The sequence below is a fragment of the Canis aureus genome, chromosome 5 (assembly GCF_053574225.1).
Source record: "Canis aureus isolate CA01 chromosome 5, VMU_Caureus_v.1.0, whole genome shotgun sequence".
NCBI classification, from domain to species: Eukaryota; Metazoa; Chordata; class Mammalia; order Carnivora; family Canidae; genus Canis; species Canis aureus.
This window is the reverse complement of record NC_135615.1, coordinates 933,660-955,162: the sequence shown is the minus strand read 5'-3', so window position 1 is coordinate 955,162 and position 21,503 is coordinate 933,660. Positions and strand designations below refer to the sequence as shown.

Below are 21,503 nucleotides of genomic sequence, written 5' to 3'. Positions count from 1 at the left end.
GCCAGCACAGCCTCCTAACACACTCAAACTGTGAGACAATACAAGTTGTTTTAAAAACTGAAAAATTTATGGTAACTTGTTATGCAGAAATTGAAAACTAATACCATAAAGTGGAATATTTTATTTTATATTCAAAATCTCAAGTGTAGTACTTTCATTTTCTTCACTAATTTGTTACCTGACCCTTAAACCACTCAGGTTCACATTTGTGGGATACTTACCCCAGCCACTCACTGAAATGAGTAGTATAATGCTCTGGTGGTTACTTTAAAAAGTAAACTTATAGCAAAAAAAAAAAAAAAAAAAAAAAAGTATTCCAAAGCCAAGAAGAAATAAAGTTTACTTACCTTTCATTGCATCACATAAAAAAGAGTGGGCTCTATAGTTCACAATTACTGAAACGCTTTTTCTTATTTGATTCTTACACCTCTTCTACCTTTCTGAGATAGAAAAGATACTGTTTTGCCCATTTTAGTGATAGAAAATATAAAGCTCAAGTAAGTTAAAGGGACTTGTCCATAGTCACAGAACTTCGTAAGATCCTGTTATGACTCCCAATATGTTCTTTCCTCCATGATATTTCCTGTTGTTGAGTAAACTATGGTAAGTTTCATAATCTTGACAGTAAACATGTTTGTATTTACCATATTATTTTCTGAAACTTACTGAGAAAAGTCAACCAACAAAAAAGAAGTATCTTAGAAATAACTTTAATAAAAAAAACTTTAATACATACATACACACAAATATACATGCATACAGACACACATCCCTATTTCACATGCATACTAATGTTTACACATATAATTATCACAGCATATACTAAATTAAACTTATATCCATAGAGAGAATGTGTGTTACCTGGACTTGAGTCAAATCTCCTTTTATTTTAAGCTCTTTGACTACAGACTTCTTCCTGTTATTAAAAAGGGTTTTAAATGCATCATGATATTTTAAATTGCATGACTACTTTGCTTTCTTGAATAGTACTTAAACCATTTTTAAATAACATTTCTCCAAAAAATTCATATTTTTAAGAATCATAAATCCATATAAATGATAAATAATTGAATAACATTTCTTAAACTAATTTTTCATTGGTATGATTAAAATATGGGAGTGAGATAAAGCAAGGAGTCTCAAAGTACATTGATCATTTTTTCCTCTCTGGTCATCTTAAGTTTTCATTTAAATTCCAGTTAGTTAATGTACAATGTAATATTAGTTTCAGGAGTATAATACAGTAATTCAACACTTCCATACATCATCCAGTGCTCATCACAGTGCACTCCTTAATTCCTATCACCTATTTAACCCAACCCTCCCCCCACCTCCCCTCTGGTAACCATCAGTTTGTTCTCTATAGTTAAATGTCTGTTTCTTGGTTTGCCAACAACACAAGAAACAACAGGTGTTGGCAAGGGTATGGAGAAAGGGGAATTCTCTTACGCTATTGGTAGAAATGCAAACTGATGCAGCCACTCTGGAAAACAGTATGGAGGTTCCTCAAAAAGTTAAAAATACAACAATTGCTACAATTCAGCAATTTCACTGCTAGATATTGCCTAAAGAATACAAAAATACTAATTCAAACTGATACATTGTTTGTAGCAGCATTATCTACAAATGGCTAAATTATGGAAACAGCCCAAGTGTCCATTGACTGATGAATGGATAAAGAAGATGTGATGTGTTTGTATATACATATATACAAGTGCACTTGTAATGAGTACTGGGTGTTGTATGGAAGTGTTGAATCACTGTATTGTACTCCTGAAACTAATATTACATTATATATTAACTAACTAGAATTTAAATAAAAACCCAAGATGAGGGATCCCTGGGTGGCGCAGCGGTTTGGCGCCTGCCTTTGGCCCAGGGCGCGATCCTGGAGACCCGGGATCGAATCCCACATCAGGCTCCCGGTGCATGGAGCCTGCTTCTCCCTCTGCCTATGTCTCTGCCTCTCTCTCTCTGTCTCTCTGTGACTATCATAAATAAATAAAAAATTAAAAAAAAAAAAAAAAAACCCAAGATGACCAGAGAGGAAAAAATGATCAATGTACTTTGAAAATCCTTACTTTATCTCACTTCCACACTTTAATCGTATCAATGAGAAATTAGCTTGAGAAATATTATTCAACATTTACACACACACACACACACACACACACTGGAATATGCACTAGAATATTACTCAGCCATTTTTTAAAGATTTTATTTACTTATTGATGATAGACAGATAGAGGCAGAGACATAGGCAGAGGGAGGCTCCAATGCAGGCAGCCCAATGTGGGACTCGATCTTGAGACTCTGGGATCACACCCTTAGCCAAAGGCAGACACTCAATGGCTGAGCCACCCAGGTGTCCCTACTCAGCCATTAAAAAAAAATGAAATCTTACCGTTTGTAACAATGTGGATGGAGCTAGAGAATATTACACTAAGTGAAATAAGTCAGAGAAAGACAAATACCGTAAGATTGTACTCATATGTGGAATTTAAGAAACAAAACAAATAAGCAAAAGGAAAAAAATAGTGGTCATCTTTCTTTTTCTGAGACAAAGGACAAGGCTGTTTGTCCACTGAATTTCTTTTCAGAATGTGTGAAACTCTATAAAGATTGAATTCACATTCTTTTTAAAATTATATATTAGGGTTTGACTAAAATAAATTCAAAATGCAAAAAAATATTTTATATTTCTAGAGAAAATGTTCACTTAATATGACCACGTTACAATAATCCACATGGATAAAAATAATTGATTTTATAAAATAAGTATAATCAAGAAGTATAGTAAAAAAAAAAAAAAAAAAAAAAAAAGAACCCAGACTGAGGAGTTAATTTGCAAACCACAAACCATTAGCCAAACCATCAAGGAAACAATGCAAATCCTTTTGTTCCTAAAATGATTTTCAGATGTAATTGTTTACTTGTTCCTGAATACCTTATGCTTCATTCTCTTCTTCTAATTCACCTTTAGTTCTTTGTTCTTCCCTTCTTAGCCCTCATCCATCATCATATCCCAGTCAGCTTATAAAAATATGTTTAATGTAGTATTATATTTTTTAGAAAATGTTAATAAGTTATATTTAGGTGACCTCAAATTGTATAAAAAGAAAATACACATTAATAAGGAAAAATATTAACATGTAGCTTTATGTCTTACTCTTCTGAATTTTCAGGTTTTCCTTTGTCTTTTTTCTTCTCAGTTTTTATAGTTTTCTTTGTCTGATCATATGTAGACTTTGTCTTCTGTGTAATTTTATAGAAGCCAAAAATAAATAGTTAATGAGATAATAAATTAGAGGGAAATAAAACATAATATACATTACAAGGTTTTTAATTTTACTACACTTGATGTTTCAAGGAAACATTTCACTACACTTGATGTTTCAAGGAAAGTTATCTAAACAGAAGCAAAAGAAAATTAAAGATACAGTCAGAATGTTTCTTATCATGATCAACTGAATATAAATTGTATATAAGCTAATACATATCAAAAAAATTAAATTCCCCTGACAAATCACAGCCAGTTCTATAATATAACTTATGCCTTCCTAAAAATCATCTCACTATGAAAATCATGCACTAAACACTTCAGGACATAGGTGAAAAATGAAGTGAAGTGCTCAGCATCCAAAAAACATGGCCAATGGTACATTTTTTAAAAAGAGAAACATAAAAAACAGTTCTGTTTTACACAGTTAAATGATTTAAGAAACACATAGTATGATAAATATAGCTAGCTCTTTATCTTGAGGAAGACTTGAAGCTTATTTGTGCAAATGAGCACTAAATAGGTTGCAACTTGTTATTGGGCAGTTTTGGTAGAAGGGTTATCTGAAATTGGATGAAAAACTGTAACAGATTGTGGACTGGTGTGGTATACTACAAACATGGTGATTCAAGATAGGGTATATAGTCAATTTTACCTAGTACTCTTTGCAGATGAAATTGTACATAAACACATGAAAAAATTCATATTATGTTTAAATTGTATTGGAATAAATTTGCATTTCAAAGCAAATATAGCAGAACTAACTATATATTTTAAAGTATTCTTGAACTACTATGTAGTACCAGATTATTTTATACAAGAAATTGAGAAAAAACTTAGCAATTAGATTATTGAAACTTTTGGATGGCCTTATTAAGAGACCTATTAAGGCATGCATTAGGTGTTTATTTCCTGTTTTAGAACACAACTCCCAACAGACACAAATTCACTAGTGGCAGTTCTCATGAGTTAAACAAAAAGTTTATTTTATTTCTTCATAAAATATGAAAAATAAGTATAATAATGAATTTTTAATGAAAATTGTTAAGGTCCCCAAATAACTTTCTAGTTTCAATATGAGTTTTGGGATATATTCCCTATACAGAATACCCTAATATACATTGGAAAAGCCTAATATATACTGACAATCAAAAAATACTTTAAAAAGGAAAAGGAAAAAGCCTAAAAATAGTGAAGAGGCCATCAGTGAATTGTGAAAAAACTTTAAGTGACAAATATGCTTGTAATTGCAGTACATGATGGAGGAAAGGAAAGAAAGTAAATATTTGAAGAAATAACAGCCAAATTTCATTTTCAAACTTGACAAAACCTTATACCCACAAATCCACAAAAAAATAAGGAAGACTACCTCCAAGACATATAATAAAATTATTAAAAGCAGTAATATGGATAAAAATCTTAGAAGACAGAGGAGGAGAGTAGATTATATACAAGGATAAAATGGACAGCAGATTTCTTTTTAGAAACAAAGCAAGTCAGAAGACAAAAGAGAAACATCTTTAAATACTAGAAGAAAAAGAGACAGTCAAACCTAGATTTCTCTATCCAGAGAAAATATCTTTCAAAACTGAAGGAAAAAAATTTTTTTCAGAAGTCAAAGATTTGAAAAAATACATCAGCTGCAGACCTGAACATAAAAAAATTATGAAGAATCCTTCAAGCACAAGGAAAAATGATACTAGATAGAAATAAGAAAATATACAAACTTAAGACCAACAGAAATGATAATTAAATGAGAAAATATAAAGACTTTTTCTTATTATATAAAAGGTAATAGTTTACAGCTAAAATAATGAAAATGTGTTGTCCCATTTATATCATAGGTTGTAAGATGTATGAAAATGATAGCACAAAGGCTGGAAAAGGACAAATAAAAGTACATTATCTTAAGGCTCTTAGTGATTGCATTTTTTTAAGATTTTATTTATTTATTTATTTTACACAGAGATAGTGTGAGCAGGGCCAGAGGCAGAGGGAGAGACAATCTCAAGCAAACTTTATCTCAGTACAGAGCCCAAGGTGGGGCTGGATCTCACAACCCTGAGATCATGACCTCAGTGGAAATCAAAAGTTGGACACTTAACCTACTGAGCCACCCCGGTTCTTAAGTGATTTCATATTACTTGAATATAAACTGTAATAATTTAAAACAATACTGTAAGCACTTTACTGTAAAGCAACCAATAAAGCAACCAATTGAGCAGCAAATACAAAAGTATAAAGATTTTGTTACCTGGAAGTGGGGTACTTTTGTAACATACAACTTAAAATGCAGAATTGGCTTCAGAATTGTACAGTAGGCAGAAGCTGAAAGAATTTTATGGAGTATGAAAAAAACTTAGCAAATTATGAAAAGAAGAAAAATACTTTAACCTAGAGAGAGGCAGGCACAGGCATGCTGGCTGACCACAGAACCAAGAAATTCCCCTTAAAATCAGGAACAAATGAAAAATACATACTCTCATCATGTCTATTCAGTATCATTCCAGAGGTCTTTACTAGTGCAACAGGCAGGAAAAAGAAATAGCATCACAAATTGGAAAGCAAGAAAATTTAGGCTATTATAATTCATACATACTTTGCAAGTAGGAAATAAAAAGATAATCATTATGACAGTATAGACAGGTTTGTGGGTGCAAAATTAAACACACAAAAATTTATTACAATTCTCAATGATAGTTTTAAAATATCTTTTAAAAGACAGCAATTAAAATAACAAAGAAATATCAAAGATTAACAAAATGAATTTTATGAAGGTTATCATAGACAATGTAAGGATTAAAGAAAATCGTCAAAAATGGAAGCAATTAATATTTATAAACAAATAGGTGTATCATGATATCCTAGATGTAAATCTCTATCATTTGGTGTACAGATTCAGCACAATTGCATAATTTGACAAATTAACTCTAAGATTTATAAGCAAATGGAAAGACCAAAAGTAAATAAATTCTTATAAATTGCAAGGTGGGTTGACTTGCCTTATAAAATATCAAGACCTGTTATAAATCTCTAGTCATTAAGGACCTCAGGCATTAGCTTAGGACTAGACAAGGCTAATGGGACAGAACAGAAAGCAGAAACAAATCTTTAAGCAGTGAGATTTTCTAGAAACAGCATACCAAAATATACACGCCTAGGAGATCCTATTTAGGAAGCTATTATAGAGAGCCAGGTGTTAGCCAAAATGAAATAAATAAGGAAACAGTAAACCATAGGCCAAATGTGCCTTGTGGCCTTTTTTGTAAATAAAGTTTTATTGCAACATAGCCATGCTCATTTATTTATGACTATTTTCATACTATGGAAGGGGACTTAAGATGCAACATAGGCTGTATGGCCTACAAAAACTAAAATACTTATCAACTGATATCTGGAGTAACAAAATAGATAATTTAAGTAATCAGGGAAAAACTATTAAGTACAGTAGACACCAGATATTTGTGCCCAGTATTTCTTCTTCCCTTTTGTTAAGAAACAACACCACATTCTAGGACGGTTCTGCACCTCCCTCATCTCAAACTGTCCTGGTAACATTTGACCTAATAAGCAAAGTCAATAAGATCCAATCACCTAAAAATTGACTACTATGGAAAGGAAGAGGTTAGAGCCAAGTATTTCCAGAGTCAGTATCCAAAGGGATGGAGGGGAAATACCCATAAGCTCTCACTCTAAAAATTCTCTGAAAAGATAGAAGCAGTAGCTGTCTCTAAACTTCTATTATTTTTGATTCTAAGAGCTTTCCTGGTTCTATCCCTCACCAAACATATTGTTCACTTTTCTTTCAATTCTTTGAATTATCTTAATATCCACCCAATAAATGTTTTGCTTTAGGTAGAGTCAGTTTCTTCTGCTTGCAAAAAGAGTAAATAAAACCTTTATGTGACATCTAGGAAACTACTGATTAAGATTTGGCACACAAGGATAGGAATCAAATGTAGCTTTTATGAAAATTGAGTGAATACACCTAAATAGACAATATTCCAAAGAAGACACACAGATGGCCAGAAGACACATGAAAAGATGCTTACCATCATTCATCATCAGGCAAATGCAAATCAAAACCACAATGAGATATCATCTCACACAGGTCAGAATGGCTAAAATCAAAAACACAATAACAAGTGCTGGTGAGGCGTTTGAAAGGTGACCAGGATTGACTGGTATAGAGCCCAGAGAGTATTGCCCTACTCCTAGAGAAAAGGGAGGCAAATAACCCAGGGACAGATGGTGTGGAAACAGCAATCTGAAGAATGCCTGGGGGCAGCATTCCCAGCAATGCCTCTCTAGGGATAAAGGAGCTGGCCAGCACCATTTCTTTCCCCCAACCCTCAGCATAAATATGGAACCACCTGAGGTAAGTAGCACTACACCAACACCAGCTGCCTAACCTGTTTACATCAAATACTACACCCCTGTGTTACGGCACTACTGCCCTTCTCCATCAAGCTTGCCTCAGTCTCCGCAGAGCTGGCCTCTCCCCGAGAAGACCAGCAGAAACCCCTTCTCCCAATCAGAGAGTTTCTCAGGGCTTCAGTTCTACCAGAAGTAGTATCAGCTCTCAAATAACAAGCAGACCAGAGCATGCCTCATTAAAAGTCACCACATTAGAACCATATGATCCTCTCAATAGATGTAGAGAAAGCATGTGAAAAAATGCAGCATGCATTCTTGATCAAAACTCTTCAGAATGTAGGGACAGAGAGGACTTTCCTCAATATCTTAAAAGCCATCTATGAAAAGCCCACAGCAAATATCATTCTCAATGGGTAAAAACTGAGAGCCTTTCCCCTAAGATCAGGAACATGACAGGGATGTCCACTCTCACCACGGTTGTTCAACATAGTACTAGAAGTCCCAGCCTCAGCAATAAGACAACAAAAAGAAATAAGAGATGGAAAAACATTCCATGCTCATGGACTGGAAGAATAAATATTGTAAAAATATCTATGCTACCCAGGGCAATTTACATGTTCAATGCAATCCCTATCAAAATAGGGGGAAAATTAGAGAGGGAGACAAACCATGAGAGACTCCTAACTCTAGGAAACAAACAAAGGGTGGCAGAAGGAGAGGTGAGGGGGGCTTGGGGTAAGTGGGTGAAAGGCACTGAGGGCACTTGATGGGATGAGCACTGGGTGTTATGCTATATATTGGCAAATCGAACTTCAATAAAAACAAATTAAAAAATAAGAAAAAGAAATAAATAAAAGTCACCACATTCTGGTCAAGGACCAAACACTGATGACTGCAGGTGAGGAGAGCCTCTTCAGATGACTGGCCTGAAGGATAGAGCAGCCAAAATAGAGCAGAAAACACATGCAGCACACACCAGAGACACTTCCTTGAAATGCCAGGCCCTGGACACTATATGACCTCTTCCTCATAAAGCCATTATCTCTCAGGAGCAGGAAATATAACTGGCTTGTCTAACACAGAGAAGAAGGCAGAGACTTAGAGAAAATGCCAAGATGGAGGAATTCATCCCAAATGAAAGAACAAGATAAGGTCATGGCCAGAGATCTAAGCAAAACAGATATATATAACACACCTGATGGAGAATTTAGAGCAACAAGCATAAAGATACTATGCCTGAGAAAAGCCAGAAGACTTCAGGGAGGCCCTTACCACAGAGATAAGAGTCAAAAAGAAATCAATCAGAAATGAAAAATGAAATAACCAAGATTGGAAACAGATTGGATTTAATGAAGCAGAAGAACAAATAAGTGGTATAGAAGATAGGAGCTCTGGGTGGCTCAGTCAGTTAAGCATCTGTGTTTGGCTCTGGTCATGATCCCAGGTTCCTGGGATCAAGTCCCACATCAGGCTCCCCGCTTGACAGGGAGTCTGCTTCTCCCTCTCCCTTGCCACTCCCCCTGCTTGTGCTCTCTCTCCTTCTTTCTCTCTCTCTCTCTCTAAATAAATAAATAAAAAAAATATTTTTTAAAAGTGATATAGAAGATAAAATAATGGAAAATAATGAAGCTAAACAAAAGAGAAGAATTATGTGGAACATGAGAACAGACTTAAGGAATTTATTGACTCCATAAAACATAATAACATTCATATTATGGGAGTCTCAGAAGAAGAGGAGAGAGAAAAGGAGACAGAAAATTTATTTGAGGAAATCATATATGAAAATATCTCTAATCTAGGGAAGGAAACAGATCCAGATCCGTGAGGCACAAAGAATTCCCATAAAAATCAACAAAAGCAGGCCAATAACGCCAAGACTTATTGTAATTTACTTTGTAAAATATAAGGATAAAGAAAAACAATCTTTAAAAATCAGCAAGACAAAAGAAGTCTCTAACTTACAAGGGAAAACCCATAGGCTAGAAGGAGATTTAAAAAAAAAAAATTGGCAAGAAGGGAGTGGCATGATATATACTAAGTGCTGAAAGGGAAAAATCTGCAGCCAAAATATTCCATCCAGCAAGGCTATCATTCAGAATAGGAGAGATAAAGAGTTTCCCAGAAAAACAAAACCCAAAGGAGTTCATGACCACTAAACCAGTCCTGCAAGAAATATTAAAAGGGACTCTTTGAGTGGAAAAATCTCCAGAAACACCAACTTTGCAGGTAATACAATGGCACTAAACTCATAACCATAAGATAATATTATGAAAAACTGTATGTCAACAAACCTGGAAGAAATAGATAAATTGCTAGAAACATATAAACTACCAAAATTGAAACAAGAATAAATATAAAATTGAGCAAACCAATGACCAGCCAAGAAATTGAATCAGTAATTAAAAAATAAATAAATAAATAAATAAATAAATAAAACTCCGAAGAAATAAAAGTCCAGGGCCAGATGGCTTCAAAGGCAAATTCTACCAAACATTTAAAGAAGAATTAATACCTATTCTTTCCAAACTATTCAAAAAAATAGAAAAGGACGGAAAACTTCCAAATTCATTCTATGAGTCCAGCATTACCCTGATACCAAAACCTAATAAAGACTCCAGTAACAAAGAAAACTACAGGCCAATATCCTAGATGAACAAGAATGCAAAAATTCTCAATAAAATCCTAACAAGCTGATTCCAACAGCACATTAAAAAAGACCATTCAACACCATCAAGTGGGATTTATTCCTGAGTTGCAAGGATGGTTCAATATTCACAAATTAGTCAATGTGATACACCACATTAACAAAAGAAAAGATAAACCATATGATCCTTTCAATAAATGAGGAAAAAGCATTTTGGAAAGTACAACATCTGTTCATGATAAAAACCATCAACAAAGTAAGGATAGAAAAAAAAAAAAGGTAGGGATAGAGGAAACACAAGTCAACCTCAACATCATAAAGGCCATACACAAAAAACCCACAGCTAATATCATCCTTAATGGGGAAAAAATCAGAGCTTTCTTTCTACAGTCAGGAACAAGACAAGGACGTCTACTCTCACCACTGTTATTTAACATAATATGGGAAATCCTAGCTACAGCAATCAGACAACAAAAAGAAATAAAAGGTATCCAAATCAACAAGGAAGAAGTCAAACTTTCACTATTGGCAGATGACATGATACTCTTATATAGAAAACCTGAAAGACTCCACCAAAAAGTTGCTAGAACTGATACACAAATTTGGTAAAGTTGTAACATACAAGATCAATATACAGAAATCTGTTGCATTTCTATATGTCAGTAATGAAGCAGCAAAAAGAGAAGTTAAGGAATCGATCCCATTTACAATTGCACCAAAAACCATGAGATACCTAGGAATAAACATAACCAAAGAGGTAAAAGATCTGCACTTTTGGGACACCTGGGTGGCTCAGTGGTTGGGCGTCTGCCTTTGGCTCGGGACATGATCTTGGAGTTCTGGGATCAGGCCCTACAGTGGGCTCCCCACAGGGACCCTGCTTCTCCCTCTGCCGGTGTCTCTGCCAGTCTCTCTGTGCCTGTCATGAATAAATGAATAAAATCTTTAAAAAAAAAAAAAGATCTGCACTCTGAAAACTATAGAACACTTATGAAAGATATTGAATATGATTGAATATGCCACGAAGAAATGGAAAGATTCCATGCTCATTGATTACAAGAACATTGTTCAAGTGTCTATATTACCCAAAGCATTCTATATATTTAATGCAACACCTATCAAAATACCAACAGCATTTTTCACAGACTTAGAACAATTCTAAATTTGTATGGAACCACAAAAGATCCCAAATAGACAAAGCAACCTTGAAAAAGCAAAGCAAAGCTGGACACATCACAATTCCAGACTTCAAGTTATATTTCAAAGCTGTAGTGATCAAGACAGTATGGTACTGACACAAAATAGAAAACTAGGTCAATGGAACAGAATAGAAAACCCAGAAGGGAACCCACAACTACACATTCAATTAATCATCAACAAAGCAGGGAAGAATATCTACTGTAAAAAAAAGACAGTCTTCTCAACAAACAGTGTTAGGAAACCTGGACAACAACATGAAAAAGAATGAAACTGGACCACTTTCTTACACCATACACAAAAGCAATTTCAAAATCAATTAAAGACATGAAGAGACATGAAACCATCAAAACCCTAGAGGAGAACACAAGCAATAACAGACTATACCAACTTCTTACTAGGTATTTCTCCTGAGGCAAGGCAAACAAAAGCAAAAATAAATTATTGGGACTCTATCTATATTTAATAAATATTTGGCCTTAAAATGTCTCTTGGAATGTTTATATTTTATGTCTGTTTTTCATAGCATCTTTTTTGTTTTAATAGCTAATATAATAACTTAGAAAATAGCATAATTTTATTTTTTAAAGCACAGCTTTTAACTATTAATATCAAAAATGTATTATAAAACATTTAAATGTATCTTTGATTTCTATCCTACAATAATAAGGTAGGTACTCTACCATTTTCAGACACTGAAATTAAACTAACCTCATTCTTCAGCTTTTGTAGTTCATTTTCCAGCACCGACTTCTCCTCTAATAACACTTGAAAATCACTTTCCATTTGTTTATATTTCTAAAAGCAAATATTATAATTTTAGTAATAATAATGAAAAACATACATTTCAACGTAAAGAAATTATTGGGCACTTAATTATTAAAGTAAGAAAGTCTTAATTAACTCGTGAAAATAATGAATCAGTGGTATTAGTCTGCATAATGAACTATAATGGGGCTGAGAGAGAGGCAAATGAACTAGAAGTAACAATGAATGGAAATTTAGAAGACTATGGGGTATTACAGTTCAATATTTCAGAAGTGAATTGTTTCTCAGAAATAACAAGGTCTAGTAAAATCAAAAAAGACTAAACTTTCCAGCTCACATATACACAGACATGTCTTGAATAAACTGACAAAGTATTGAGTCTTTAAGATTGTGCATCCTGGGATCCCTGGGTGGCGCAGCGGTTTGGCGCCTGCCTTTAAGGGCCCAGGGCGCGATCCTGGAGACCCGGGATCGAATCCCACATCGGGCTCCCGGTGCATGGAGCCTGCTTCTCCCTCTGCCTGTGTCTCTGCACCTCTCTCTCTCTCTGTGACTATCATAAATAAATAAAAATTAAAAAAAAAAAGATTGTGCATCCTGACAACAATTTCTAGAGTCTACTAATATTATCAAGGGCAAAGTGCAATTTCAAACTGATAATGCTATACTTACAGCCTCTAACAAACCTTGATCACCCACAGCTCTGAAAAACAAACCAAAAATATCTATAATGTATTATCCTTTTACATTCATATTTTTACTTATATAACATATATTTTCTTTGAAACAGTTTAAGATAATACAAAGGAGGTTACAGTACACTTTGACTACCCTTCCAAAAATCCAATTCTCTATCTCAAGATATTATTAGATTGTTGTGTCTTTTCAGAACTTGATGCATTATTAAATACTACATGTACCTATTTGATTCTATCGTTTTTGTTGGTGATTTAGATTACTGTTTTGTTTTCTTTTTCATATAAATGACATCAATGTATATGTTGTCTTAAATTTATTTTCACTTAATACAATGTCTGAGATTTATTTATATTGGTAAACACATATATACTTCATGCCTTTTAAGTACCATTCCTTATTCCATAGCAGGATTTGTCAAACTTTTTTTAATAAAGAGCCAGATAGAAAATATTTTAGACTTTGAAGGCCAGATGATCTGTCACTACCCCAACTCTGCAAAAGCAGAGATGATAGGTACCTAAATGGGTATGGCAAGATTTAATTTATGGGCTGTAGTTTGCTGAACATTGTTCTAAGGCATGGGTAAATGATATATTTTTTTTTGATAAATGAGTTATTATAATCCAAATTTGTAAAGCTTTAAGATATAATTAACATACCATGCAATTCATTCATTTAAAGTATATAACTCAGTGACTTTTAATATATTCACCAAGTTAGGCATCTATGATAATGACTTAGTTTTAGAACATTTTAAATTACCTCAAAAAGAAACCCTGTACCCATCAACAGTCTCCACGCTCTGGGAACAGCGCTGCCTCAATCCTGGCAGGCACTCATCTACCTTCTGTCTCTATAGATTGGCCTATTCTGGATATTTCATTTGAATAAAATTATATAATATGTGGTTTTTTGAAACTGGTTTCTTACACTTAGCATAACGTTTTCAAGGTTCATCCATGTTGTAGCATATATCAGTATCATATTCCTTTTTATTGCCAAATATGATTCCATTGTAGAGATGTACACATTTTATCTATTCATCAGTTTATGGGCATTTAGATCGTTTCCACTTCGAGGCTATTATGAATAATGCTACAGTGAACATCCTCCATGTACAAGTTTTTGCTTGTATATGTTTTCAATCACTTGGTATAAACCTAGGAATAGAATTTCTGGGTAATATTTTGGCTTTGTGTTTAACATTTTGAAGAACCAACAAACTGGTTTTAATACACACACCACTTTAATTCCTATCAGCAATGTATGAGGGTCCCAATTCCTCTACATCCTTGCCAACAATTGTTATTGTCATCTTGTTTTCTCATAGCTATCTTAATGGGAGTGAAGTGATATAACACTGCAGTTGTGATTTGAAATTCCCTAATGACTAATGATGTTGAACTTTCATGTGCCTATTGACCATTGGTATATCTTGCTTCAGAAAATATATATTTAGATTATTTACCCAATTTTAATTTGGGCTATTTATCTTTTTATTATTGAGGTATAAGAGTTGTTTACATATTCTGGATAGAAGTCTTTTATTCCCTCCCTTCCCAAACACATGGAGAACAGAAACTACAACTAGTTAGTTGGAAAGAAGGTAGTAAAAGAGAAAAGTTAGTCATAACCCCCAGAAGGCTCCAGCTGGTATACTGTGTGGGGGAAAGGGAGAGAAGTCCTACGTTAGAATAAAAATCAAAATATTAAAATACTGACTATAATATTTGACAAGGAATTTTAATTTACCAAATAGCACAGTGCTTTTGAATTAAATTTAATTATTATTTGAGAGTGATCAAAAAAAGTTTACACTAGGTTTTATCCAGGAGTAGGCAGAAAATAAGCCCCAATTAGCAAACATAAATGAACACAAAGTGTCCAAATGAAAGTTGATTTGTGATTTCATTCTACAAGACATGCTTTTTCAATATACCAGTTTTGTAACTAATATAACCTTAGCCACCTGAAAGAATTGTGGGTAATCCACAGTGACTATTATAGGTACCTTATATAAGTGAAATCATATAACTTTGTCTTCTTGTGACTGGCTTATTTTACTTAGCATAACATCCTCAAGGTTCACTCATGTTGTACCACATGGCAGAATTTCCTTCCTTTTTAAGACTCAGTAATATTCACTTTTTCTTTTCTTTTTTAAAAGATTTTATTTATTAATTAATGAGAGACACAGAGAGAGAGAGAGAGAGAGAGAGAGGCAGAGACACTGGCAGAGGGAGAAGCAGGCTCCCTGCATGGAGCCTGATGTGGGACTCGATCCCGGGACTCCAGAATCAGGCACAAGGCTGAAGGCAGGCACTAAACCACTGAGTGACCCAGGGATCCCCACATTTTCTTTATATGTTATCTGTTTTGGGAAACTTGGGTTACTTCCACCATTTGCTATTTTAAATAATGCTATAGTAAACATGGGTGTATAAATATCTTTTGAGACCCTGGCTTCAATTTTGCAGGGTATACTCAGATATGAAATTCCTAGATCATATGGTAATTGCGTTTTTAATTTTTTTGAGAAACTGACATACTGTTTTCCTTTGTGACTATAAATTTTATATTCTGCATGATTATAATTTTAAATTTCAAAATTACACATATCACAAAAATTGACATAGAACACTAAATTTTTTTAACAGTGGTCATATCTTCTTTATGTTTCCAATTTTTCTAAAATAAATGTGTACTCATTTTCATAATTAAGAAAAGGAGATATTTTAAAAACTTACCTCTCCAACATATTTGACTGTTTTTCAAATATTTTCAACATGACATTCAATCGATTCATCAGTGAATAAGCAGCTTCTATTGTGAAGATAAAAAGGAAAAACTTTAAAGGTATTACAAATGACTGAAGTTATACCTCTTTATTGATGTAACTCACTGCTGTATGTGTGAAAACTAAATGAACATAAAGAGGAGACATTACTCAAAGAACAAATGCTTATGATAAAAAGAGTTACCATTTTATTAAATAGCTATTATGTCACTCCACTACCTTACAATTCTTTTTATTCTGACGGTAACCCAAAAAGATATTGTCACTATTTTCAAATAAATAAATTGAGTCTCAGAGAGCTTATATAATTTGATCAAAATTGACAAAACTGGATTGAGGTCAGTACGTGTAACCTCCATTTAACATTGCACATAAGGGGACTCTAAGACGCTAAGAGAAAACTGCTTTGGTTGCTGCTGCTAAGTCAACAAAGACTATGGGAAGACTAACAAGCCTGTCAAGTTTTCCACCTGAATCAAATAATCCAAAAGGTTAACTAAAATGCTATTTAAAAGGAAATCAACATTATGAAAATCCACAGTAATCCAAATTAGAACTATCAGATTCGTAGATCTTGTAATACAAAAAGTACACGAGACGATAGTCCCTTCACTAAGTTTGCTACTAATACACCAAACATGAAATGTACAAAGATAATGTTAAATAACATGGGAGCAGTCCACAATTCCAAAATATGAATTATATTTTGAGAGAGAAAAAAACAGGATAGAAATCAGCTAAACCTCAAAAAAAAGATTAGACTTTTATTTGAAAGACAGGCAAAAATCATAAAACAGGTAAAGTACAAATGTGCAACATATGTCAATAGAATCAAGTAAGTCAAGTATACATGAGCCCATGGGTCATGAGATCAAGCCCCACATCGGGCTCCCTGAGCAGCTGGTAGGGGAGTGTCTTCTTGAGATTCTCTCTCCCTCTGCCTACTCCGCTTGATCGTGTTGTCTCTCTCCAAAATAAAAATCTTTAAGAAAATAAAATAAGTATATAAAGAAACCAAGTAAACTAGAAGCTTGCTTTAGGAGAGTCAGTACTCCTTAAACATTCAGAATATATACTGAAAGAAGTCAGCTTTAGAAAAATAAAATTTTAAATTTTTTTATAAGCAAGAGAGACTAACATACATAAAATATGGGGCACCTGGGTGGCTCAGTCAGTTGTGTCTGCCTTTAGCTCAGGTCATGATCTTGGGATCCTGGGATTAAGCACTGAGTCAGGTTCCCCAGTCAGCAAGGAATATGCTTCTCCCTCATGTAGTGAGAGATGAAGAGGGACACTATATCATACTTAAAGAATCTATCCAAGAAGAGGACTTAACATTCATCAATATATATGCCCCCGAATATGGGAGCTGCCAAATATATCAATTAATATTTGCTGTGGGCTTTTCGTAGATGGCTTTTAAGATGCTGAGGAATGTTCCCTCTATCCCTACACTCTGAAGAGTTTTGATCAGGAATCGATGCTGTATTTGGTCAAAAGCTTTCTCTGCATCTATTGAGAGGATCATATGGTTCTTGTTCTTTCTCTTGCTGATATGATCAATCACACTGATTGCTTTACAAGTCTTGAACGAGCCTTGCATCCTGGGGATAAATCCAATTTGGTCATGGTGAATAATCTTCTTAATGTATTGTTGGATCCTATTGGCTAGTATCTTGTTGAGAATTTTTGCATCTGTGTTCATCAGGGATATTGGTCTATAATTCTCTTTTTTGGTGGGGTCTTTGACTGGTTTTGGAATTAAGGTGATGCTGGCCTCATAGAATGAGTTTGGAAGTATTCCACCCTTTCTTTTAGAACAGCTTTAGTAGAATAGGTATTGTTTCCTCTTTAAACGTTCCATATAATTCCTCTGGGAAGCAATCTGGCCCTGAACTTTTGTGTCTTGGGAGGGTTTTGATGACTGCTTCAATTTCCTCCCTGGCTATTGGCCTGTTCACGTTTTCTATTTCTTCCTGTTCCAGTTTTGGAGGTTGTGGTTTTCCAGAAATGCATCCATTTCTTCTAGATTGCCTAATTTATTGGCATATGGCTGCTCATAAAAAGTTTTTAAAATTGTTTGTATTTCCTTGGTATTGGTTGTGAGCTCTCCTTTTTAATTCATGACTTTATTAATTAGAGTCTTTTCTCTTTTGTTTTTAATAAGGCTGGCTAATGGTTTATCTATCTTATTAATTCTTTCATGGAACCAACTCCTGGTTTTGTTGATGTGTTCCCAAGTTCTTCCAGTCTCTATTTCATTGAGTTCTGCTCAAATCTTTATTAACTCTCTTCTTCTGCTGGGTGTAGATTTTATTTGCTGTTCTTTCTCCAGTTCCTCTGGGTGCAAGGTTAGCTTGCCTATTTGAGCTTTTCTCCAATTTTTTGAGGGATGCTTGTATTGCGATGTATTTCCCCGATAGGACTGCTTTTGCAGCATCCCAAAGATTTTGAACGGTTGTATCTCCATTCTCATTAGATTGCATAAATCTTTTTAATTCATCTCTAATTTCCTGGTTGACCCTTTCATCTTTTAGCAGAATGGTCCTTAACCTCCCTGTGTTTGTAAAGAGGCGGGGCAAGATGGTGGAAGAGTAGGGTCCCCAAGTCACCTGTCCCCACCAAAGTACCTAGATAACCTTCAAATCATCCTGAAAACCTACGAATTTGGCCTAAGATTTAAATAGAGAACAGGTGGAATGCTACAGTGAGAAGTGTTCACGCTTCTATCAAGGTAGGAAGACAGCGGGGGTGGGGGATAAAAGAAATAAACAAAAGGCATCCAAGAGGGAGGGGCTCCGCGAGGAGCCGGGCTAAGGCTGAGTGTCCCCAGGGCAGGAAAGCCCCGTCCTGGAGAAGCAGGTGTTTTAACAATCTTTCCGGATGGAAAGGTGCTGGCAGGGAGTTGGAGCAGGATCCCAGGAGGGCGGGGATGCCCTCAGGCTCCCAGGGACACTAACAGAGCACCTGTGCCCCTGGGAGAAGGCTCCACACCCCGCCGCCAGCTCCCTAAAGGGCTGCAGCCTGCTGAGGGCTGGACCCGGGAGCAGCTCTGGAGGCTGCTCCGGCAGAGGCTCCGTGTAGAGGGGGCTGTGCGGCCCCGGGGGAGCGGGAATCCAGCGGCGCAGGCCCGGGACCCCAGGGCACCCGGGACAAGCCCAGGATCCAGAGCTCCCCCCGGGACAGGCAGAAGCCAGGAGGGCACAGGACAGCAAGGACACTCCTGCCGCCCAGCGACCCCGAATTGAGCAGATCAGCGGCCCCGCCCCCAGAGCATCCAGGCTCCCGCAGACTGACAGCTCTGTAGTTACTATGGGGGCTGACTCCAGGGCTCCAGAGCTGGCCGCCGCCACTGTGGTTGTTCCTCCTGGGGCCTCACAGGGTAAACAACCCCCACTGAGCCTCACAGTGGCCTCACAGGATAAACAGCTTAAACATCTTTCACTGAGCCCTGCACCAGGCAGGGGGCTGAGCAGCTCCCCCAAGTGCTAACACCTGAAAATCAGCACAGCAGGCCCCTCCCCCAGAAGACCAGCTACACCAACAGGGGAAAAACAAATTATTTACCAAGCAGCACTGGAAAGTTCCAGGGGAAGTCAAGGGATTTACAGTTTACAGATCAGAGGATACTCCCCCTTGTTTTTTGTTTTTTGATTTGTTTGCTTCGCCCCCGCCTTTTTTTCTTTTTTCTTCTCTTTTTCTTTCTTTTCTTTTCTTTTCTTTTTCTTTTCTTCTTTCTCTTCTGTCTTTTGCGCCTTTTCCCAATACAACTTGTTTTTGGCTACACTGCACTGAGCAAAATGACTAGAAGGAAAACTTCACCTCAAAATAAAGAATCAGAACCAGTCCTCTCTCCCACAGTTACAAAGTCTGGATTACAATTAAATGTCAGAAAGCCAATTCAGAAGCACTATTATAAAGCTACTGGTGGCTCTAGAAAAAAAGCATAAAGGATTCAAGAGACTGCATGACTGCAGAATTTAGATCTAATCAGGCAGAAATTAAAAGTCAGTTAAATGAGATGCAATACAAAATAAAGGTTGCATAACCATTTACCATTTAAATGGTTCTCAAAAGAAAGCAGGGGTAGCCATCCTTACATCAGATAAACTAAAATTTACCTCAAAGACTGTAGTGAGAGATGAAGAGGGACACTATATCATACTTAAAGGATCTATCCAACAAGAGGAATCAACAATCATCAATATATATGCACCGAATATGGGAGCTGCCAAATATATCAATTAATAACCAAAGTTAAGACATACTTAGATAATAATACAATTATACTTGGTGACTTGAATGTAGCACTTTCTACAAATGACAGGTCTTCTAAGCACAACATCTCCAAAGAAACAAGACCTTTAAATGATACACTGGACCAGATGGATTTCACACATATCTACAGAACTTTACCTCCAAACACAACTAAATACACATTCTTCTCAAGTGCACATGGAACTTTCTCCAGAATAGACCACATACTGGGTCACAAATCAGGTTTTAACTGATACCAAAAGATTGGGATCGTCCCCTGCATATTCTCAGACCATAATGCCTTGAAATTAGAACTAAATCACAACAAGAAGTTTAGAAGGATTTCAAGCACGTGGAGGTTAAGGACCATCCTGCTAAAAGATGAAAGGGTCAACCAGGAAATTAAGGAAGATGTAAAAAGATTCACGGAAACTAATGAGAATGAAGATACAACCATTCAAAATCTTTGGGATACAGCAAAAGCGGTCCTGAGGGGGAAATACATTGCGATACAAGCAGCCATCCAAAAACTGGAAAGAACTCAAATACAAAGCTAAACTTACACCTAAAGGAGCTAGAGGAAAAAACAGCAAATAGATCCTACACCCAGAAAAGAAGAGAGTTAATAAAGATTCGAGCAGAACTCAATGAAATAGAGACCAGAAAAACTGTGGAACAGATCAACAAAACCAGGAGAGATGGTTCTTTGAAAGAATTAATAAGATAGATAAACCATCAGCCAGCCTTATTAAAAAGAAGAGAAGGAAGACTCAAATTAATAAAATCATGAATGAGAAAGGAGAGATCACTACCAACACCAAGGAAATACAAACGATTTTAAAAGCATATAATGAACAACTAACTATGCGCCAATAAATTAGGCAATCTAGAAGAAATGGACACATTTCTGGAAAGCCACAAACTACCAAAATTGGAACTGGAAGAAATAGAAAACTTGAATAGGCCAATAACCAGGGAGGAAATTGAAGCAGTCATCAAAAACCTCCCAAGACACAAAAGTCCAGGGCCAGATGGCTTCCCAGGGGAATTCTATCAAACGTTTAAAGAAGAAACCATACCTATTCTACTAAAGCTGTTCTGAAGGATAGAAAGAGATGGAATACTTCCAAACTCGTCCTATGAGGCCAGTATCACCTTAATTCCAAAACCAGACAAAGACTCCACCAAAAAGGAAAATTAAGAACAATATCCCTGATGAACACAGATGCAAAAATTCTCAACAAGATACTATCCAATAGGATCCAACAGTACATTAAGAAGATTATTCACCATGACCAAGTAGGATTTATCCCTGGGATGCAGGATTGGTTCAACACTTGTAAAACAATCAATGTGATTCATCATATCAGCTAGAGAAAAAACAAGAACTATATGATTCTCTCAAGAGATGCAGAGAAAGCATTTGACAAAGCACAGCATCCATTCCTGATCAAAACTCTTCAGAGTGTAGGGATAGAGGGAAT

General features: G+C 35.6%; 1 protein-coding gene across 13 annotated transcripts in view; it reads right to left on the bottom strand.

Moving 5' to 3' along the window:
- The window catches only part of CCDC7 (coiled-coil domain containing 7), a 383,481-nt gene that overhangs the window by 293,856 nt on the left and 68,122 nt on the right, over positions 1 to 21,503 (bottom strand). For 12 of the 13 annotated variants that reach the window (XM_077896533.1, XM_077896532.1, XM_077896535.1 and 9 more), the window contains exons 10-14: positions 15,713 to 15,788; positions 12,939 to 12,969; positions 12,210 to 12,296; positions 3,170 to 3,255; positions 862 to 916 (exon numbers count right to left, since the gene is read on the bottom strand). In XM_077896533.1, coding sequence (XP_077752659.1) covers positions 862 to 916; positions 3,170 to 3,255; positions 12,210 to 12,296; positions 12,939 to 12,969; positions 15,713 to 15,788 — 335 coding nt within the window. The remainder of the gene's footprint in view (positions 1 to 861; positions 917 to 3,169; positions 3,256 to 12,209; positions 12,297 to 12,938; positions 12,970 to 15,712; positions 15,789 to 21,503) is intronic. The other variant, XM_077896536.1, reaches the window with a different exon arrangement.